Consider the following 19,468-nt stretch of genomic DNA (forward strand, 5'->3'; position numbering starts at 1 on the left):
ACCAAGGTATAAGCTTATTGTTGGCCGCAATCAAGGAAAAAAATAGCAGAAGCACCTCGCAATGCACCTATGACTGCTCACACAAGTCATCCATGACTTGACGGCTATGGTTCTTTCAACTGTTCCCGCCCGTCCGAGATCTCGGCCTTCCTGACATGCGATACATGCTCACGTGTTGTAATGGTCAACCTGCAATTGCCACTTGCAAATCACTCTTTGTTTGCGATTTGACCGGATCACCCGGGTCAGCCCCATCAATTACTGAATTTCTGGCCTGGATCCACTGATGCTGCAAATACACGGTCAGCCACAAGCTCATCAACTCAATCGGCACGTTGCTAGGATTGAAAATGTTCACTCGCAACGTCTTTGCTTGGGTTCTAGGACTGGGAGGTGAGTATGGACTATGGAGTCGTCCATACCTAACAATGTCAAAGGTTACCAACCTACCCCAGACATTGAACTAGTGCTTCAGCCTCAGTTCGAGTGTTCCGTACGAATACGCAATGTCGATGAATCACTTCCCTTTGTGCCAAGTTGCAGAAGAACTCACGACAATTTGAAGAGATCGGGGCAATCTGGACCCTGGAGGGCATGCTCCGCTTCGTCTAGCCCGTGCCCCCATTCAGCGGCCGCAATGGTTTCGGGGTGGCTGAGCGAAAACATCAAACGAACCATGAACTCTTTGAAATGACGTCAAAACACAAGCCCCTTGGTGTCCTGTCCAGCCAGCCAATCCTACCGAATCATTGTCCAGGGGGGAAGATCGATCTACTTCTCCAAATTGGTACACAAGGATCGTCTTCTTCCCCCAAGTTCGCCTGCGACACACCCTTTCTCTCAAGAGAATGGAACAATCATGACTTTGCATACGGTCGCATTAGGCGCGGCTCTCACGCCTACCGTTCTCCAGGCTCTCATCGATCATGTGGGTCTCTTTCTGCTGTTGAGCAGCTTTCCTTTGGCGAGGACCTAGCGGTTCGTCGCGAGATAATTACATGCGCTAACATCTACGTTCCTTCTTGGCAGTATATCCATCGCAAGGCACGACACACACATCCCCAGGTGCATTTAACATATGACGAGGGAATTCAAATCGTTCGGCAATTTCTCTACTATGCCTCCAAGCACCCCGTGGAGGACCTGCAGGCGTTCTCACGCCAATGGGTCCCCAGTCCACATTGGGTGAGAACGGAGGCAATCACGATTCCCAATGACTTCTTGTCGAGGGCAGCAACGGCTCTCGCCCACCAACTAGGTCCACGGGGACTGGTGCGGGTGGGCGGCGAGAAATGGTGGCAATGGCGTGGGCCAAGTGAAGAACTCAAGGGCGAATGGATCGAGATGCGCAATCACTATACCGAGCGGGAAAAAGCCAACGAGCGCTGCAACAAAATCATGCTGTATATACATGGCGGTGCTTACTTCTTTGGCAGCATTGATACCCATCGCTACATGTTACAGAGGCATGCTCGCAAGCTTAAAGGGCGTGTATTCGCCCCCGACTATCGTCTGGCCCCCCAATACCCATTCCCGTGCGCGCTGCAAGACTGTCTGGCAGCATACCTGTGGCTGTTGGAAAGCTACAGTTCAAAGGAAATTATCTTGGCTGGTGATTCGGCGGGTGGTGGGATGTCACTGTCGCTACTGGTCATCATGCGCGACCAAGGAATCCCACTGCCTGCCGGTGCAATTCTAATCTCACCGTGGGTAGACCTTACTCACTCCTTCCCGAGTATTGTCGCAGACAACCCCGGCGATTACATTCCGCCCTATGGCTTCAGACACAAGCCATCCGTCGCCTGGCCTCCGCCGAACGCCGATGAACTTCTCAGAATCAAGAAACTTTCCCAGAAAAAGACAGTCACAGCAGATGAACTCGAGGCTGCTGGTCCCACAGCCGACAGAGACACAATGGAGACGGCTGTTCGAGGATTTACACGCCATGGCAAGAAGCATGGGACGGAGAATCACGCGTACCCGGGGATGCAACAGAGCCCCGATCCGAACAATCTGCATGCAGAGCCTGACAACATTCGTGTCATGTTGTCTGGCGAGACAGTAGAGTTGAAAGACCAGATCCAGCTTTATGCCACAAATCAGCTAATGTCCCACCCGCTCGTGTCACCCATTCTGCAGCCCTCTCTTGGTGGACTTCCGCCCCTGCAGATTCTGAGCGGCAGTGGTGAGATGCTTCGGGATGAGCAATTCTATGTGGCTCACAAAGCCGCGAACCCGACCGCATATCCTCCAGCTGACATCTATCTTGATGAATTTGATCCAAATCGTGAAGTCCTGAATAAGTACGAGCCAACGCATGTCCAGCTTCAAGTATGGGATGATTTGTGTCATGTTGCCCCTACTCTCAGTTTCACACGGCCGGCGAAGTACATGTTCCGCTCTATATCTCAATTTGGAGCTTGGGCACTTGCTCGTGCACAAAAGACGGACGTGGATATTATGGATCACAATCTGCTGTCTCCAACGTCATCGAGTGACGAAGATGGATCAGTTAGCCCCAAAGCCTCCTTAGATGGCCGTCAGCCAACCTTCCCCGCGGGCGTCTCAGTTGGTATAGCTGGGGATCCCTTACCCGCCTTTGAGAACTACATGATTCGGCAAAGGGTTGACAAGAGGGGCCACTTATACCATCTGGATCCCCCTTCTGCCTACCCTGTATTGGCTATACCCCCAGAAAAAGTCGGCGCCATAAACCCTGATTTGATCAGTAAATGGCTCAAGGCCAAGAACGAATGGGACATCAGGTTTGCTAAGGAAAAGGTTCGCGTTCAGACCCAACGCATCAAGGAAATGGCTCATGGCTTCCAAGATTTTGATGGAGAGTGCCCTCCTCCCAGTTCTCTGGCTGCCCGACGAGCAGCTCCAGAAGTCTTGCCTAAACGTCACACTAAAAAGAATCATGGCCTTGCATTATGGAGTGGCTGGGGCAGCAAGCATGACGAGCGAACAATGGAGAAGGTCACAGACGCCAAGAAGACTGGCCAGAAGACAACCAGCAAGGCCATTGACGTTGGTCAGGCGGGTTCATGTTCAAGCTTGCCACTCAGGACCTCTCAGCAGGTCAACTCCAAGCAAGATGAGCGTCTTGGTGCTGCCAAGTCGAGTTTCGCTAATGGTGCTGCTTTTGTTGGACGCAATCCAGACACAAACGCAGAGAACACAGCGGAAGGAAGCGAAGATAACACCGTTGGCCGTCCTTCCGAGTCTACCTCCTTGCGTCCGATACCAGAGAATAATGGAGGCTCTTTTCTAATTCTCCCAGGCGTCGATAATCGCAAGTTCATGGAGGAGAATGCTAGCACTCGAGCGCTGTTCGGTGCTTCAGGGACCTTACCAATGTCTTCGGATACATCGTTACCTTACGTGCAGGACCGCCCGTCGTCGGTCGGTAACTCTGTTGCTGGTCAAAGCGAATTCTTGTCAGAGCTTGGAGAAGATACAAGCATCCGCGCCGTTTTGGGGGTTAGAGGTGTAGCGGACCCGATTGGAAATGCGGATGGCCCACGCCGATCAGGGGAAACGACTTCTTTACGCACAAGTCAATTGAGCAGAGATGCCATGCCTACTGCTGGTGATGAAAGTGCCCCTTGGTCGTCTGAGCGCCCTGAGATGCCCGACAGAGAGGTATTTAAAACAGCCCAGGAGACAATTTAGCCATGTTCTTTCCCCCTCTCCACCGTCACCATCACTGGTCCACTTTCTGTGTCGTTGCTTCTGGGTGATTTAGGTCAGCCCCTCTTACTGTCGCTTGAGGCCACCGTCAACTCCAAGCAAGTATCATGACGGCAGTGGCTTGTGAAGGCCCGTGTTGGTGATTTTTATTTGTGTTTGTGGTGATATTCCGCACATCGCCAGTTTCTTCAACTTTTCCAATGATTTACGTCGTTCATACCCCTGAACTGCCCCAATAGCGTCTACCATGTGGATTCCCACTTTGAGTGTATATGTGCTTTCAGTCCGGCATCATGTTCAGCATGGACATTCGAGTATCATAACCTTAGGTACCCTGCTAGTTTAGTCAACACCGCTGTCGATTAAAAGCCCACTTAGACCATTGCGTCCGGTATCACGGTGACTTTCCTACGAGCTTTGAAGGCCTTCATCATTGCGAGATATTTCGATTTGTAGTGCAGAAGAAAGGACCACCTTACATCACAAGCACCTTTGGAGACCAATCGTCACTAGGGGAAAAAGAGTAACAATAACATCGTTCACGCGAATAGCAGGGTAGTCGCTCATATTGGTACAATTTTAAATACAGAACAGAATTAGTATTTCGGTACAGCAGTTGACCACTACCATTTCAACCCAATCTTTCCAGCGACTTGCTCGGCGACATCAAGGAAAGCTTGGCGACGAGCACTTTGCTCAGCAGATTCCTCAGCTACCACAGTCGGCTTTCCACGATCCGCGTCCTCACAAACTTGAGCATCCAGAGGAATATCGCCTAGGAAGTCGACTCCAAGTCGCTTACACTCGGCCAACACTCCTCGGTCCACTCTATGCGAATGGGGATGGTGGTCTTCCCCGTGAGAAAAAATGCGAGTTTGATGGCCGCAGTTGGGGCATGCAAAGTAGGCCATATTCCGCACCATGCCAAGGACAGGGACGTTCATGCGCTCAAACATGCCGAAACCGCGCACCGCGTCTCGAAGAGCAATATCCTGCGGGGTCGTTACGATGACGGCTCCGTCAATGATGATCTCTTGATTGATAGTGAGCTGAACGTCACCAGTGCCTGGCGGAAGGTCCATCACAAGGACATCCAGAGGCCCCCAGGAGACCGAATGGAGGAGCTGGTGCATGGCCTTGGTGACCATGAGACCGCGCCAGGTGATCGGCGTTGTGTCCATGGGTACTTCACCTGTGGTGCTATCTGTTTGCGTTTGAGGAAGAAGATAGCCCATGGACATTGACTTGAGTCCATAATTTGTGAGAGGGACAAGGCAATTGTCTGCGTTTGTGAAGGTTCAGCCCAACCGCCAACGTACAGCATCAACTCCGAAGGAAAGGTGTGCATCTTACGTTCATCAAGACGCGGCTCGCCAGATAGATTGAGTAATGTTGGAATTGATGGGCCGAAAATATCAGTGTCCAAAATTCCTGTTTTGATTCCCCGGCGAGCAAATGAAAGCGCAAGGTTTACTGCAGATATCAAAATTCCTTTACTCAGCACTGATTCAGGGAAAGAAAGCAGTACAAGAGACCAAGTGCTTGTCTGATCTATCTTGATCGCATGGATGATTCGGATGATACGAACCGGCAACGGTTGATTTCCCCACGCCACCTTTCGCAGAGGAGACCGCTACTACCTTCTTGACATCTCGAATCCTCCGCTTTTCGGGCAAGCCACGACGGCGAGGAAAACTTGGAGGTGTGCCGGAGCGAGGGAGACCCTGAGACCCACAGCGTCAGTCTCGAGATCTTTTCGGACACAAATAATTCAACCTATTAAAGTGCAACAAGACCTGCCCCTGGCCGAATTCGACGCTGAAATCGGAATATCTCTGCGGCAAATGTACTTCGAGCCGGAGACGGGCGATAGTGTACAACTTACTAAAGGATTGTCATGGCTCAGGCAAGAACGCGAAGTTGTGAACAATCGCCTAAAAACACTGAAGTTGTGATGCATGGTCCACGCCACACCAATACCAAAAGCAAAAGAGGAATATACCAAAAGTTAAACCAGACGAAAGAACAAGACCAACAAGCCCAATCCTATCATGAACACTGATTGTAAACGATCATTCTGCCGGACTTGATTGCTACCGCCCCCGATAAGAGACCCGTTCGTCTAACCCCAAAGCAGTAGGTTATTCCGTTATCCGGATCATCAAAAAAAAAGGTATCGGACAAGTCCTGTTTCCATAATCGCATCTCAACATATCATGGCGCCTGAAAAAGCTCGTCCGGCGCGGTCACTCGCAGACCAGTTAGCTGACCTCGAGGATCCAACACCAAAGGGTATGTTCCAAGTTCTGCAACCGATTATGGCATCAGCTGGCGGGCAGCTAATCAAGACGCCTCGACTTCGTTTTAGACTTTGATCCCGAGGACATTGAACGTGATGTAGATTCAATCGGTGATGACGGCCCAAAAAATCCCTCAGACGTGACTGCAGGCCGGGAACACTATCAATCAGTTGGGTTCGTCAATCTATCATCATGGTGCAGATCTGTCGCGACAGGGACTGACCTCAAGTAGAAAGGGCAAGCTTCGAAAATCAGAACCCGCCGACTTGGGCAAACAGTATGCCGGCGCCCGAGTAAGCCGAGATCAATTGGAAGCCGAGAGTGACGACGATCCCTTTGCCGCTCATTCCGGGGACGAATCGGCTTCCGCAAGCGACGAGGATGACTTTGGATCAATCGCGGAGACCAGTAATTCTGAGATTGACGGGGATGAGCAGGAAGAGCTTTCAGATGAGGAGGAGGAGGATGACGATGATGACGAAGATTATGACAGTGAGGAAGAGGGCTCCGACACGCACACCAGAGGCCCCAGTTCAGTCAAACCTAAAATAAATGGCGCGGAGCGCCCGGCTGCTTCTAACGACGATCGCGATGAGCTACGACGACTCATGGCTTCTGACCAGAAGACTATTGCTGCGACGATCTCTCAAGCCGCCAAAGCAGACGCTGCGAAAGGCAAGGCAGTCAAGCAGCAGCGCTCTACGTTCGATGCTCTTCTGAACACCAGAATCAAGCTCCAAAAGGGTATGGGTGCGATCAATCAGATGGCCGGCGCAGTGGCGGAGACCAAAGAGGCGAATGGAAGCGAGAATGCGGACAAGACAAATTCCGAAGCCATCAAGTCGGCCGAGGAGGCTGCGCTTGCTCTGTGGTCTACATTGGAGGGGTTGCGTATTGCGCTTGCTGATGCTCACAATAAAGATGGGGTCAGAAAGCGCAAGCGCTTGGATCCTGTTTCAAATTCCACTTCTGCCCAATCTCTTTGGCAACGCATGTCCGACCTCGAGGCCGATTCCGTACTGCATCGGCGAGCTGTCCTTGACAAGTGGTCCTCCAAAGTTCGTGGTCCTGCGGCCTCCCTGCCTAACGCCCGTGGCAAGTTGCTGGGATCGGCTTCTGGCACTCAGACCATTACGGCCGTCCTCGATGCCCACGTTGCAACCGAAATGGGCGACAGGGCGAGTAAGCGTGCTCGTCCGGGGACTGCCCCAACTGGAAACTCCCCAGACGAATCTCAGGAGGCTGTCTATGATGACACTGTCTTCTATCAATCTTTACTTCGCGACCTCGTTGAGCAACGCATGGCATCGGAGGCTATGACTGGTGGACTCGACACTCTTCAGCAGATGCCATCTCGTCTGCCAATCCATCCTATCACTGGCATGCGTAACGACAAGAACCGCAAAGAGGTGGATACTCGGGCCTCCAAGGGCCGCAAGATGCGGTTCAATGTCCACGAAAAGCTGCAGAATTTCATGGCTCCAGAAGACCGAGGCTCGTGGACTGTTCGTGCCCGAGACGAATTCTTTGCTTCCTTGCTTGGCAAATCGGCGAGTGGTCTATTGGGCGAAGGCGACGACAGTGCTAGCGAGGCTGAGTCGGATGAGGATCGGGAAGAAGGCGGATTGCGTCTCTTCCGAGGCTGAAGTTTGCGTCTATGGATATAATCACGCGCTTTCTCCTGTACTATATTGAGATCTTGTATAGGGCCCGTCGGCCTTTACAAATCAAAATGCTTCGATTCGGCATGACATTGCTCCGGGAGACTGGTATTTTAGTGGACGATTTGGCCGTGGCGACAGAACTCCTCGGATTTGCATTGCCGCCTTCTGCTGATCTTGATGTAGAATAACTCCAGTACAAAAACTCTGCAAGTGTCCTAATACCGACCCAAACCAATCCGCGGTGGGCGGAATCCACTATTGGGGCAGCTTGTTCCCCATGTTGCTCCATGCTCATGCCATTAAGCAAGCTGGTCAGAATTCAATTACGGATACATGATGAATTTATCACTCGGGGGAGTGACGACAAAGCCATCCAACCTTGTCGCAACTTCGCCCGGACGCAGTGATATCGTCTGCGCAAACACAGGATCTCAAGCTTGCCGAGTATGCTGATTCACAGACTGCACAACTCAAGATGAGGCGATGACCAGTTAGAAGTATGATTCATCTTGAAGACCAAATTCGTGAGCACTCGACCTGACTTGTTACGCTGAACCAGATTCGGCCTCCCCCAGATGAAAAGGTGGAGATCAGTTGCGGGGAATGTCACCTCGTGTCGATCACCCCCCTCAACGCCACAGCTTTTGCAACTGGGATTGGCACTTTGCCAGGGGATATCTCTCAACCATTCACTTTTACAAGAAGAGCTGCACCAGCGCGAGTGTAAGTCTCTTTTGTTTCGAATCAAGACCGTGACGACTGTCTTGCCCTCGTCCTTTGCAAGCATTCCTACATTCAGTTTCAAAAGACGAGACACAGCAGGAGAGGATTGAAGTTACGCTTTTCAGACAGTCTGTCACGAGAGAGCCAGCAATGTATTTGGACATTCAGAAGACGTTCAGTCTGAGCTCGCTCTGTTCGACACTTTTGCCTGCATTGTGCCGTCAGGCAGGCCCCGTCAGCCACCATCCAGTTCGGCCACCGTCGTATCCGTTGGCAGTCCGGAATCCATACCTTTCAACATGGATGCCGTCTGATCAAGTGCAGCAGCTGCCGTTTGCCGAACCACAGTTTTGGGCCGGTCAAGAGCTCGGTTGGTCGGTGATAATACGCATTGATGGCCAAGCGTGGAGCCTAATGGGAGTCCCGGATTTGGACGCTAAACACATTCTTCCTGCGAGAGTACTCCGTGCAGAGTTTACCTCGACCCATACAATTTTTGATTTCTTGGCTGGCCCAGTCGGTCTTACTTTGGACTTCTTTTCCCCTGTATCCCCTCCGAATTATGTCCGGCAGTCCCTCCCTTTTAGTAAGTCTACCTTAGGACATCTAAGGACACATGCCTCCTCAGCTATACTCAACTGATAGTGCTCAGGTTATATGACCGTGCGCTTGAAGAATGCATGGGGCCGTGAGATTCAAGTTTATTCAGACATCGACGGCAGATGGACGGGACAGAGTGATGCCTCGGTCCATGATCTCGAGGTGAACGGAGAGCTCATCTTCCATGCCCTGTCCGTGAAAGATGCCCCCAAATACGAGGAAGCTAACGATATGGCGCTCTGGGGCAAAGCGATTCTTGCCTCTCGGCCTCAGTCCTTGAGCAAACTTTCTGCACTTGCTGGAGACGCGCATGCTGTGAGGACTGCCTTTGCCGAGACTGGCTGGCTGAATCAAAGCAAATCTTCTTGGTCCCCGCGTCATATTGTCGCCCTTGCACATGACCTAGGAAAGGTCTCCGAGTCTGTCGATGTGACCTTCGCGATTGGCTATGAAAGAGAGCAAGCCATTAACTATCTTGATCAGCCATACACGGGCTTCTACAGATCAGAATTTTCAACGACGGGCAAGGCGCTCTCTTTTTTTTTTGACGACTTTGACGGTTCCAAGCATGAATCTGAGAAGCTGGATACAGAACTCTCGTCCTTTGCAACAGCCGCTGCTGGACCCAAGTACGCAGATATCGTGGCTCTGTCTCTTCGTCAAGCGTGGGGGGGTATTGACTTGACTATACCTGACAAGTCGCGAGCGATCAGTGGTGTGATGGCTTTCATCAAAGAACTGTCCAGCGATGGCAATGTCAATACAATAGATGTCATCATGCCCGCCTTTCCCATATATTGGGTCATGGATCCCGAATGGATCCGTCTGCTACTCGATCCTGTGATGCTTTACTTGGAATCTGGTCGCTGGAAGCTTCCGTACATGATACATGACCTCGGGTCCCGCTACCCTTACGCAATCGGTCATGATGACCAGCGAGCCGAGCCAATGCCAATTGAAGAATGTGGCAACTTGCTCATATTGGCACTCGCTTATGTTCGTGCAACGGGAGATCACAGCTGGAGTCATCGCTACTTGACCGTTTTCCAAAAATACGCCGACTATTTGGTCACCAATGGCATTGATATTGCCGAACAACTTTCATCCAATGACGCTGCTGGGCCTCTCGCCAACGAGACCAATCTGGCGATCAAAGCCGCGATTGGCATCAAGGCGTATGGGATATTAAGTGGGAATCAGACATACTCTCAAATTGGGAATGATCACGCAGACCTCCTCTTCCGCCAGAGTTTGGGTACGAACGAAAACCAGACCCATTTCACACTGCAGTACCCTGGTCACTCCGGTACATGGAAGACCCCGTACAACCTGTATCCGGACCTTCTTTTGGACTTACAAACATTCCCTGAAGAGGCATTCTTGATGGGCAGCAGATTCTTCAACAGTGTGCGTGGGGAGTATGGGGTTCCTCTAGACAATCGACAAGACTGGGCAAAGTCCGACTGGAATATGTGGCTTGCCGGAACTTTTGAGCCGAACACGCGAGACGAGTTTGTGGATGATCTGTGGGCTTTCATGACCAATGGCAAACACCACTGGCCTTTTTCAGATCGCTATATCTCAACTGCTTCTCATGGAGGTGAAGCAGGGGTCCCGATACTATGTCGTGCTCGGCCCACCGTTGGTGGCCACTATGCTCTCCTGGCGCTGAAGGGTCCGCGGACAATTCAGTCATTGTCAGGAGGTGACTCAATCAAGAAACTTCAACGAAGCAGAGAACCAGGCTTCCAGGAGGAGCTGTGATGAGAACAACCGAGTCCGCTGCTCAGGCTCGAAATCTTCTCTATAGCTTTGAGGCCAGCAAGTCCCTCGAAGGCGAAAGCTCCTAGACTCCGCTATACATTTACATTAAAGAAAACAAGTTGTGGGACTCGTCGATCTGATTGATCAGTCTGGTTTTTGCACTGGCCTGAAATCCTTGAATCAGGAAACTGCTTTTCAGGTTACCAAATCCAGTTCCTTCGTCACTATCGGTCACCAGTGAGAGCTGACTGCCTCGCACAGCCGTCGCCTATAGTAGACGTTTCCTAGCGCTTCTCAGTAGATATTACTTGTAGGTCGAGCATACATGTCAAAGGATAGCATGTTACATGTGGGAAGCTGAGGTGTGGTTGCTTTCATGCGCGGGCTAGAAGTAAATCCAAACTCAATGCACAAGGAAAAGACGGGGCAAGTGGTCATCGCGTGCCCGGCTCAGTCTCTCTCTCTCTCTCTCTCTCTCTCTCCGTATTCGCAGCTCCTCGACATTGACACAAAGCATATCAATGACGTTCAAGAAGGCATCAATACTCATATCAAAGAGACCAGGGCAGAAATTCATCTGTGGAGCTGTTCATTTTTGAGATAAGCTTAAGTTGAGTCGTGCTATCGTGGTAGGGTAGTTGCTGAAGAATTGAAACTGAAATGAAGCGAGAATCCGTCCTTCCAGTAAAGCATAGTCTACATCCAAATTGACTGGTTGTGTACATAACGACTGAGTTTAGCATTCAGAGTGTTTATAATCAGAGGAGACTTAACAAACAATTGTCAAACACCTGAGTTACTCAGAAAGGAAGGGTGTTTGTGCCTACGACTAGTACCTTACATAGTAAGACTAAGGACAGTAGTTTGAAGGTAGCGGGAACGATCCCAGGGGTGCTTACCTAATCTGATTGTCGGGCACGCCTGCCGCCTGCCGGTTGCTTCATCGATGCGCAGTTAAGCAATCTTCTTTCGCCTCACCACTCTGCCCTCACTTTTCTCCCCCTACACCTCTCTTTCCCTCATCATCTCCTCCATCTTCATATCTGGAATTTGCTTTGGATACGTCTCTCGTTCAACAAACCTTGACATCCCATGGCTTCCGTAAGTCGCTCCTGTCTCCGCGCTTCGATCTCCCCTCCTGCAAATCGGCCTCAGATTCCAGCTAGCTGCTGGTCGCTATGAGCCCCCACTCCAAGCTTTCTTTTTTCTTGAGCTAACATCTGACCTTCTACATCAAGCCCCGCCCTCACAACTTCGGCGCTCAAGGCTATCCTCTCTCCAACGGTTCAGCCCCGTCCGGTCCCGCGCCTGGAGCTGTGCCACTACTTCCCAACAACGGCCGACTAATCCAGAATGGACCAACTCGCATCCTATGCATTGCTGATGTCCGAGGTAAGGTAGAGCTGCTGGAGCTTGCACACCTACAAAAGCTAATTCATCTGGTGGATAGGTAATCTGAAGTCCCTGAATGAGCTTGCCAAGCAAGCTCGTGCAGACCACATCATCCACACTGGCGACTTTGGGTTTTACGATGATACTTCCTTGGAGCGAATTGCAGACAAGTAAGTCCACTTTCTGTGTTATGATACCCCTGCGGAGGTCTTTGGCTATGTCTTCAACGCCCTTGGGATTTGAAAACGCTGTCATTCAATGGGGCTCATCTGACTTTTCAATCATTTGCCATCGAACAGGACTCTTAAGCATGTAGCGCAATACTCTCCCCTTCTCCCCGAGAACGTGAAGCGAGCTATCGCACAGGTCCCTCCCCAGCAATCTATTAAGCAGCGCTTCACACCCGATCAACTACCACTTTCGGAGTTGCCCATGCTCCTGGACAAGCGCATCACACTTGACATTCCTGTCTACACGGTCTGGGGCGCCTGTGAAGATGTGCGTGTGCTGGAAAAGTTCCGCTCGGGAGAATACAAGGTGAACAACCTCCACATCATTGACGAGGCGAACTCGCGACTGCTCGACATTGGCGGTGTTAAGCTGCGTCTGCTTGGCTTGGGTGGTGCAGTAGTCATGCACAAGCTGTTCGACAACGGCGAGGGCAAGACAACCATTGCAGGCGGACAAGGTACCATGTGGACTACTCTCTTGCAAATGGGTGAGCTCATCGACACCGCCCACCGTGTCTACGACCCCTCGGAGACCCGAGTCTTCGTGACGCACGCCTCGCCTGCCCGTGAAGGCATGTTGAACCAGCTCTCTGTCACCCTCAAGGCTGACTTCTCCATTTCGGCCGGTCTGCATTTCCGCTACGGCTCATCCTACAACGAATTCTCCGTCAACCCTTCCCTTGACCACTACCGTGGCAAGCTGGCAGCCTCAAAGGCCTCATTCACTGACGTATGGGAGACCGTTCGGGGAGAGGTGGAGTCAGCTATCTCCTCCAATGAAGCCCAGAAGACTCTCTTGGACAATGCCCTGGATGTTGTGCAGAAGATGCCTTCTATTGCCAATGGCGGTAACCCCTTCGGTGGTCCCGTTGCCGCTGGTAATGCCGCCGGCCAAGTTGATGAGAGCGCTTTCAAGAACATGTGGAACTTCAATCTTGCCGATGCCGCATTTGGTTACTTGGTTCTGGAAATTGAAGCTGGACGCATCGCCACAGAGATGCGAGCTCAGGGCTTCAACTTTGCGCACCGCAGCGGCAAGCCTGCGCCTGGAGGTGCTCAGCCTGTTCCAGGAGGTCTGCCTGTGACGACCGCTTCTCCCGCTCCTACTGGGGCTGGTGGCCGTCCCCCTGCCTCTGCTCCCCAATTCGGCCAGGCTCCCCCTGTAACGAGTGGCGCAGCCGCCGGCCAGCAGCAGCCTCCTGCAAAGGCCCAGCCAGCTCGCGGCTCGCCAGTCCCCGTCATTCCTAAGGCTGCCACCCCACAGCCTCCAGCCAATACCTCTGCTCAGCCCGTTGGTGAGGAGAAGGCTGCCGGTGTTGGCGCCAACGGACACATCCAGCACGACAAGGCTGTTGAGTCCGCTGCTCCGCGGGGCGAGAAGACGCCCAGCAATGGGCTATTTGTCTCCAACGTCGACAGTGAGCAAAAGGTTCGCGATCTCCTCCCCGAAGAGGACAGAGCGAAAGCGATAAAGATCGAAAAGTACGGCAAGTTCAACTACGTCGTGACTTTCCCAACCGTTGAAGATGCTACTGCTGCTCTTGAGCGTCAGCCTATCGAGCACAAGAAACCTACTGCTGGCTCTGGTCCTCGTAAGCCTAACTTCAAGTACTTCGAGGAACGTCCTCGTGTACAGGGCAATGCTGGCACTTGGCAGAGCAGCACTCGAGGTGGCGCTAACTCCGGCCAGCGTGGCTATCAAAGTGCTAGCGATGGCGAGGGAGCTCGCCGTGGTGGATTCGGTGGTCGCGGACGTGGTCGTGGTGACCGGGGCCGTGGCGGTCGAGGAGGTCGTGGCGGTAGCTTCAAGGCCGGCTCGACAGATGCTTCAACGCCTTCTGGGGACAAACCTGCTCCGTCCGGTGGTGACGCTTGAGATGTCGAGCTGAACACTTTCATTGTTTCCCGCCATCCACTTGGTCTTGGAATGCGCTTTGACTTCTTCACCCAGTTTCACGTGGCATGTGGACCTCTACACCGTCATATCTCTTCTTTTCCCTACACTATCTACCCCCGTCACTTGCATTCGAGATTAAAATATTCCACATTCCAACAGAGTGGCCTCATCTCATTTATCTCCACGCCCTTCCCTTTTTTGTTGCTGTGCTCTCAGCAGAACGGAATACACTGAGCATTGTGCCTTCTCAACCTTAGTTGAAAATTTCTTCCGTCATGTACCCGGAATTTTTCGAGGGGTTCGGGCAAACACAGCTCATACTGTTTTGTTTGTGATTCTTTCTTCTTCGGGTAATTTGCGGAGTTGGGAGGCCGAAACTCGGTGTTTTATTGACGAAACCAGTGCCGGACGTCCCGACAATGCTATGCCTGAGCGAAGGACAACTTTGAGCAAAGGAGAAAAGAAAGGAAAAAGAACCATCATAACCCTTACTGATTTGCTTCTATCATCTTGTACTTTACTTTCGTTTCCTTGACATTTTGCGAGAGGTCTGCCCATCGATACCCTAACAGCTTCGATCTACTGATACTTCTCCGGGTGTGAACATGCCCTCCATATTAGCAAACCGTAAACGAGTACACGTGCGGTATTGCTTCGCGTGGTTGTGTAGGCAGATGTTGATAAGACCTCATATCTTGACCACAGCTCAGATGTCTTAAAATGACCGACGAAAGGAATTTGGCCCAGGCGGGCAGTCCGAAACGTGCCCAGTTGTTCAAGATGATACAGATGCCGCCGGTCTGTGAAACTTCTCGACCATGAAGCGAGTGCAATAGAACGTCATCCACGATGTTTCTGTCCGCAGACTAAATACGGATCCCATCCAAAGGATTTGTTCGTGGATGGACTTGCTCCCAAACCTAATACTCTCCAGATAGACAGCATGTCGAGAGCAATGGACAGGGGCCTAGCGGGTCAACCTGCTTTGCCTTGCGCCAATGCACCGGTGAAGTGTATGTGGTACAAATTTTCAATAATCATTCACTACGAGGCGTTCTTTTCCCGCAGGTGGATGTACATTTTACGCGAGTTGTTGTCATCGACTCTAAAAGGAAGAACGTATCCATGTTGGTGAATATTCATTCTTGGCCAGGGAAATTGTGTACAAGTGTATGGATCATCAAACAATCTTTTCCACCTTGAAACACCAAAAGGCAACTCAGACCTTGCATCAAAGACCGCTTCGACGCCAGTCATCCAGCGTTCACAGATCCCAAATACCGCTTGTAACAGGGTTCACGGTTTCAGCCAAGCGAGATCGAGGGAGCGATGTGCTGTGGGAGAGACCAGAAAAGCTGATGGACGCCAGGACCCAATGACCTGAACAACGACCTCGATGCCGACAACCCTAAAGCCTTCAATCGAAGCATACCAGAGCACCTGTCGCCATCCATCGTTCGCAGTGCAATGACATGCACGAACCCAGAAACAGGTAAAAATCACGTGAATGCTTAGACCTGAGTGATATACTTAAAAGTTGAAGAGGAAAAAGAAGAGCAAATGCCATACAAACAAAGATAAATGGCAGCCTGAGCAAACACATCGCGCCAGAGAGTATTTCAGATCACTCGCGAAAGAGACGGCATGTTCCAACATATGTTTAGGACATGGCCCAAATTTGTATTTCATGACGCCGTGGGCCTCCTGATAGATTTCGGAATTGGGTATGATAGCGGTTTAGAAGCATGAAAAACAAGACCAAGCAGAAGAAGGGTAAAAAGATTCGAGTCGAAGCTCAATGAATGATAGCAGGCATGCGTAAATCATGAAGAGACAGGTCGGCCAAGACAAGAGGTGTGTGAGCTTGTCTTGTGACGGGAGGAGGATTTTTCACGATCAATTCGCACGTCCCATGATGTCGTCCACATCGCGCTGATTGACAACGACGCCGCCTTCCGAGCAGCGAGCTTTGGTGCGAAGTTCCGAGCAGAGGTTGTCCACGTCAATCTCACCATTACGGAATTTCTCCATGGATTGAAGACGATCCCTGCAGAGTGATAAGTCAGACACAACTGGCACGGAAGACAAAAATGACCCTTGGTAATTAATCGCAAGACATACCAAATCTTAGTGCAGCTCAGCATCTGCGACTTGTCCTCTCCAGGCACGACTTCCTCCTCCAACTTGCTATCGATTTGAGCGATAAGGTCCCTCTTCTGGGGCTGCTGTGATGCTTGCGTAGCCGCCTCGGTAATGTTGTGGGAGGGGCTACCTAGATCAGGCAACGGGAAAGCATCGTTGAAGAATGACCCAAAGTCCTGAGACAGCACAGCATCCTGGGGCTCTCGCCAGTCACCGAAGAGAACGGGATCAAACTGACCGCCGTTCTGTTGCGCCAACCAGTCAAAGGCGGCCTGGTCGCTATTGTGGGCAGGCTCCGACTGTTCGCGGGAGACGCTTTGGGCCTTGGCCGGATCTCGAGCAGCTGGCACAGGGTTATTGATGTTGCCGCAGGCCATGCCAAGCTTCGCACAGAAGGTTTCCTCACCGTTGGTGGAGCCATGGATTTCACAGCTGTTGACATTATCACTGGGTTTAGTTTGAAGCGGAGAGCTCAAACTAGGCTCAGGCGAGGTGCCGTTGGATGAGAGCAACTGGCTCTGGTGGGAGTCTGAGGAAGATGAAGGTGAATCTGAGTTCGAGGCTTCCCGGTGTGTGGCGGATGGAGTTGAGTAGTTGTTGTACGCGTTCCTACTCGAGTGCACGCTGCTGGGAGTAGTGCTAGAAGAGCCAGCATAATAGGAGTTGACGCTTCCCGGTCCAGTCGTCTCGGTATCGGTGGTGGACTTGGCTGTGGGGGCAGTCGACACGCCATTGAGGGTATCGCGAGCCATAACTCCCGGCGCCCGAACAGACTGGTTTTTGTTCGGGGTCTGATCATTCTTATTCGACTGGCCATTGAACAGGTGGGATCCGGGGAGGTCACCAAACTTGGGGAAATCGAACAGGAATTCGTTATTCTGCAGACCGTATGCACCTTGGGAGTGAGCGCTGGGAATTGCACTCATGGCGGACAAGCCATTACTGCTAGTCATCCAAGACAAACGCTTGCGATACTCCCGCAGTTCGACTTGTAGCCTCTCCACCTGGGCACGGAGGAGACCATTTTCCTGGTTCGCATTATCGGATGTCTTCTGCAATTCTTCCACCTTGGCTTCGAGATCCTTGAGATGTTTTTCCTTTCGCTCGCGGAAGGCACGTTGAGCGGCCCGATTCTGAGCTTTGCGTTTCTGTGTACTTCATCAGCAATCTCCATGCCGACCAAGTGGGAAGTGTGAATCAAGAGACGAGCAACAAACCGTAGTTGGTTCTGAGGTCAATGGCTTCCGACCGGGCTTCTTCGCCTCGCTCTCGCGCCGCTTCTTGCCATTTTCATCCCCGTCCACCTCAGACTTGCCATCCATCGACTTGCGCTTCTCGCCAACATCATACTCATTTGAAGCAGCGGTACCAGGAAGTTCACCGATGAGGTTTGCAGAGTCCGGGAATTCAAAATCCAATTCAGGGTTGAAATCTAGGAAGGGGCTTTCATCTTCCGTAAAAGCCAATGCACCGAGCTGGGCGCTTTCGAAGCCTCCAGAGGGCGGAGCGCTTGCGCCGTACGACGATGACCGGTCCGGGCTGTGATTGGGCTTGACCGCGGGTGTCTGAATGATTTGAGACTGTTGCTTGGGTGCGGGATTGTTTGAGGAGAGGGCCGCCAGCAAAAGGTCCTGCTGGTCGGGGGAGAGATAAAGCCCCTGCTGATAGAGTTGACTGAAATCACTCATGGTGACGGGGAATATCGTAAGAAGATCGAACTTTTTGATACGTCGGGTAGGCAGGGAGAAGGGGCTTGATGACTGCTCAAGTCAAGCAAGTAGATGATGAACACGCAGTGTAATTGATTCGAAAGAATTGAGGAGGAAGAGGCGGGGTAAATCTTTCGTTGGAAGGTAGAACAATGGTAGAGGATCGATTTTGAGAAGAGCTCACAAAGGGAGCGATGAGCGGGCCGTCCGCCCGCAATGTGGTTTTGAGGGAGCGGGAGAACAGCGAAGTATCACTGGTGTCGAATGTCGGACGGTGGCGAAAAGTCTTGATGATGGGGAGAATACTGTAGTATCTGATCGGAGGGCTCGGTTCGGTCTTGACAACACTGAAGACCTGGCGTGATGTTCTGGCCTCGAGAAGCAAGCCAGGGGAAAAAGATCCTCGTGGGTGCACACGGAACAGCAGGTGAGAAGTGGAGGTCGGAGGTGGAGGGGGATGCGAAAGGGAAAAAAAGAGGCAGAACTGGCCTGAGGCTAAGAATGGGGGGATGGAAGCTCAATTGGTCCGTTTGACCACACCCGGATTGAGGTTCTGGCTGGGGGCGTCGCTGCTTGGCGGAGAACTGGACAAGAATAAGAATGATGATACGATCTTGAATTGATCGTCCGACTTGAGTCGCGATGAGATCGCTCCCTCAATCTCAGAGAATGATGAAGAAGATGTAGTCCGATACAGGAGGTTTTGATACGGAGTATGTAGAAAGTGCTGCAGATTATGATGATGGAGAAGTACAAAATACAAGGGTTCCTCACTGCCGTCCCCGCTGCAGGCCCGTAGTATCGACCAGGCAGACGGCTGTAGGACTAGGCTGAAGGCTCAGTGCGGGCTGAGTGGCTGTAGGACCAGGCTGAGAGGCTCAGAGGCTGTTGCAATGAGGAGGAGGTGGAGGAGGGGAGATGATGAAAGAGAAGGCGACCAGGAAGCGGTGGACCACTGGTCACGACCGGCTGCTTCATTGGGCCGAGATCCGGCGATAGACGATCACGGGTCCGGCACATCCAATCAGACCCACGTGAAGATTGTTCAAGAATGACTCGGTGGAGGGGCAGCGGGTGACTCAGGCAGCACTAGCAGTGATGCCTTATGTCGCAGGCAGCTTTGCACGTCTTTCGCCCAGTTGAGCCCCGTCCGCTCGTCCAGACTGGCGGTACCGTCAGACGGCGGACAGTCAGTCAGTCACCCACGGCCACCCCCAACTGCTTAGAAATCAAACGACGTGAAGGTTCTCCACCTCTTCGATTCTCTTCGGTGGATTGTACCGTGATTTGCTGTCGGACGGATTTTGGGCCGTGGACGTCTGGATCCGTCTCAGGATCGTTCAACGGGAGGAAG

The 19,468-nt window shown here is 51.9% G+C and overlaps 6 protein-coding genes across 6 annotated transcripts; 4 read left to right on the top strand and 2 right to left on the bottom strand.

Annotated features, from left to right (window-relative positions):
- Positions 1-690: 690 nt before the first annotated feature.
- Positions 691-3,675, top strand: N7539_005965 (uncharacterized protein; the record flags this gene model as incomplete). Its single annotated transcript, XM_056935567.1, has 1 exon — positions 691-3,675. The coding sequence occupies one exon, from the start codon at positions 691-693 to the stop codon at positions 3,673-3,675; it is 2,985 nt and encodes a 994-aa protein (XP_056789439.1).
- A 641-nt stretch (positions 3,676-4,316) lies between these two features.
- N7539_005966 (Mrp/NBP35 family ATP-binding protein) lies at positions 4,317-5,653 on the bottom strand (the record flags this gene model as incomplete). The annotated part of the gene is made up of 4 exons (XM_056935568.1): positions 4,317-4,975; positions 5,047-5,166; positions 5,222-5,417; positions 5,579-5,653. 4 exons carry the CDS (start codon positions 5,651-5,653, stop codon positions 4,317-4,319), a joined length of 1,050 nt encoding a protein of 349 aa, XP_056789440.1.
- Positions 5,654-5,909: 256 nt separating this feature from the next.
- On the top strand, positions 5,910-7,639 carry N7539_005967 (AATF family protein; the record flags this gene model as incomplete). The annotated part of the gene is made up of 3 exons (XM_056935569.1): positions 5,910-5,985; positions 6,062-6,167; positions 6,226-7,639. The coding sequence occupies 3 exons, from the start codon at positions 5,910-5,912 to the stop codon at positions 7,637-7,639; spliced, it is 1,596 nt and encodes a 531-aa protein (XP_056789441.1).
- Positions 7,640-8,530: 891 nt separating this feature from the next.
- N7539_005968 (putative glutaminase) lies at positions 8,531-10,744 on the top strand (the record flags this gene model as incomplete). The annotated part of the gene is made up of 2 exons (XM_056935570.1): positions 8,531-8,966; positions 9,033-10,744. The coding sequence occupies 2 exons, from the start codon at positions 8,531-8,533 to the stop codon at positions 10,742-10,744; spliced, it is 2,148 nt and encodes a 715-aa protein (XP_056789442.1).
- Positions 10,745-11,836: 1,092 nt separating this feature from the next.
- Positions 11,837-14,242, top strand: N7539_005969 (uncharacterized protein; the record flags this gene model as incomplete). The annotated part of the gene is made up of 4 exons (XM_056935571.1): positions 11,837-11,845; positions 11,983-12,136; positions 12,195-12,306; positions 12,436-14,242. The coding sequence occupies 4 exons, from the start codon at positions 11,837-11,839 to the stop codon at positions 14,240-14,242; spliced, it is 2,082 nt and encodes a 693-aa protein (XP_056789443.1).
- A 1,917-nt stretch (positions 14,243-16,159) lies between these two features.
- Positions 16,160-18,093, bottom strand: yap1 (putative bZIP transcription factor AP-1/Yap1; the record flags this gene model as incomplete). Its single annotated transcript, XM_056935572.1, has 3 exons — positions 16,160-16,310; positions 16,385-17,553; positions 17,623-18,093. The coding sequence occupies 3 exons, from the start codon at positions 18,091-18,093 to the stop codon at positions 16,160-16,162; spliced, it is 1,791 nt and encodes a 596-aa protein (XP_056789444.1).
- Positions 18,094-19,468: the final 1,375 nt, after the last annotated feature.

This window comes from Penicillium diatomitis, assembly GCF_028827545.1.
Source record: "Penicillium diatomitis strain IBT 30728 chromosome Unknown utg000006l_segment0_segment0, whole genome shotgun sequence".
Taxonomy (NCBI): Eukaryota; Fungi; Ascomycota; class Eurotiomycetes; order Eurotiales; family Aspergillaceae; genus Penicillium; species Penicillium diatomitis.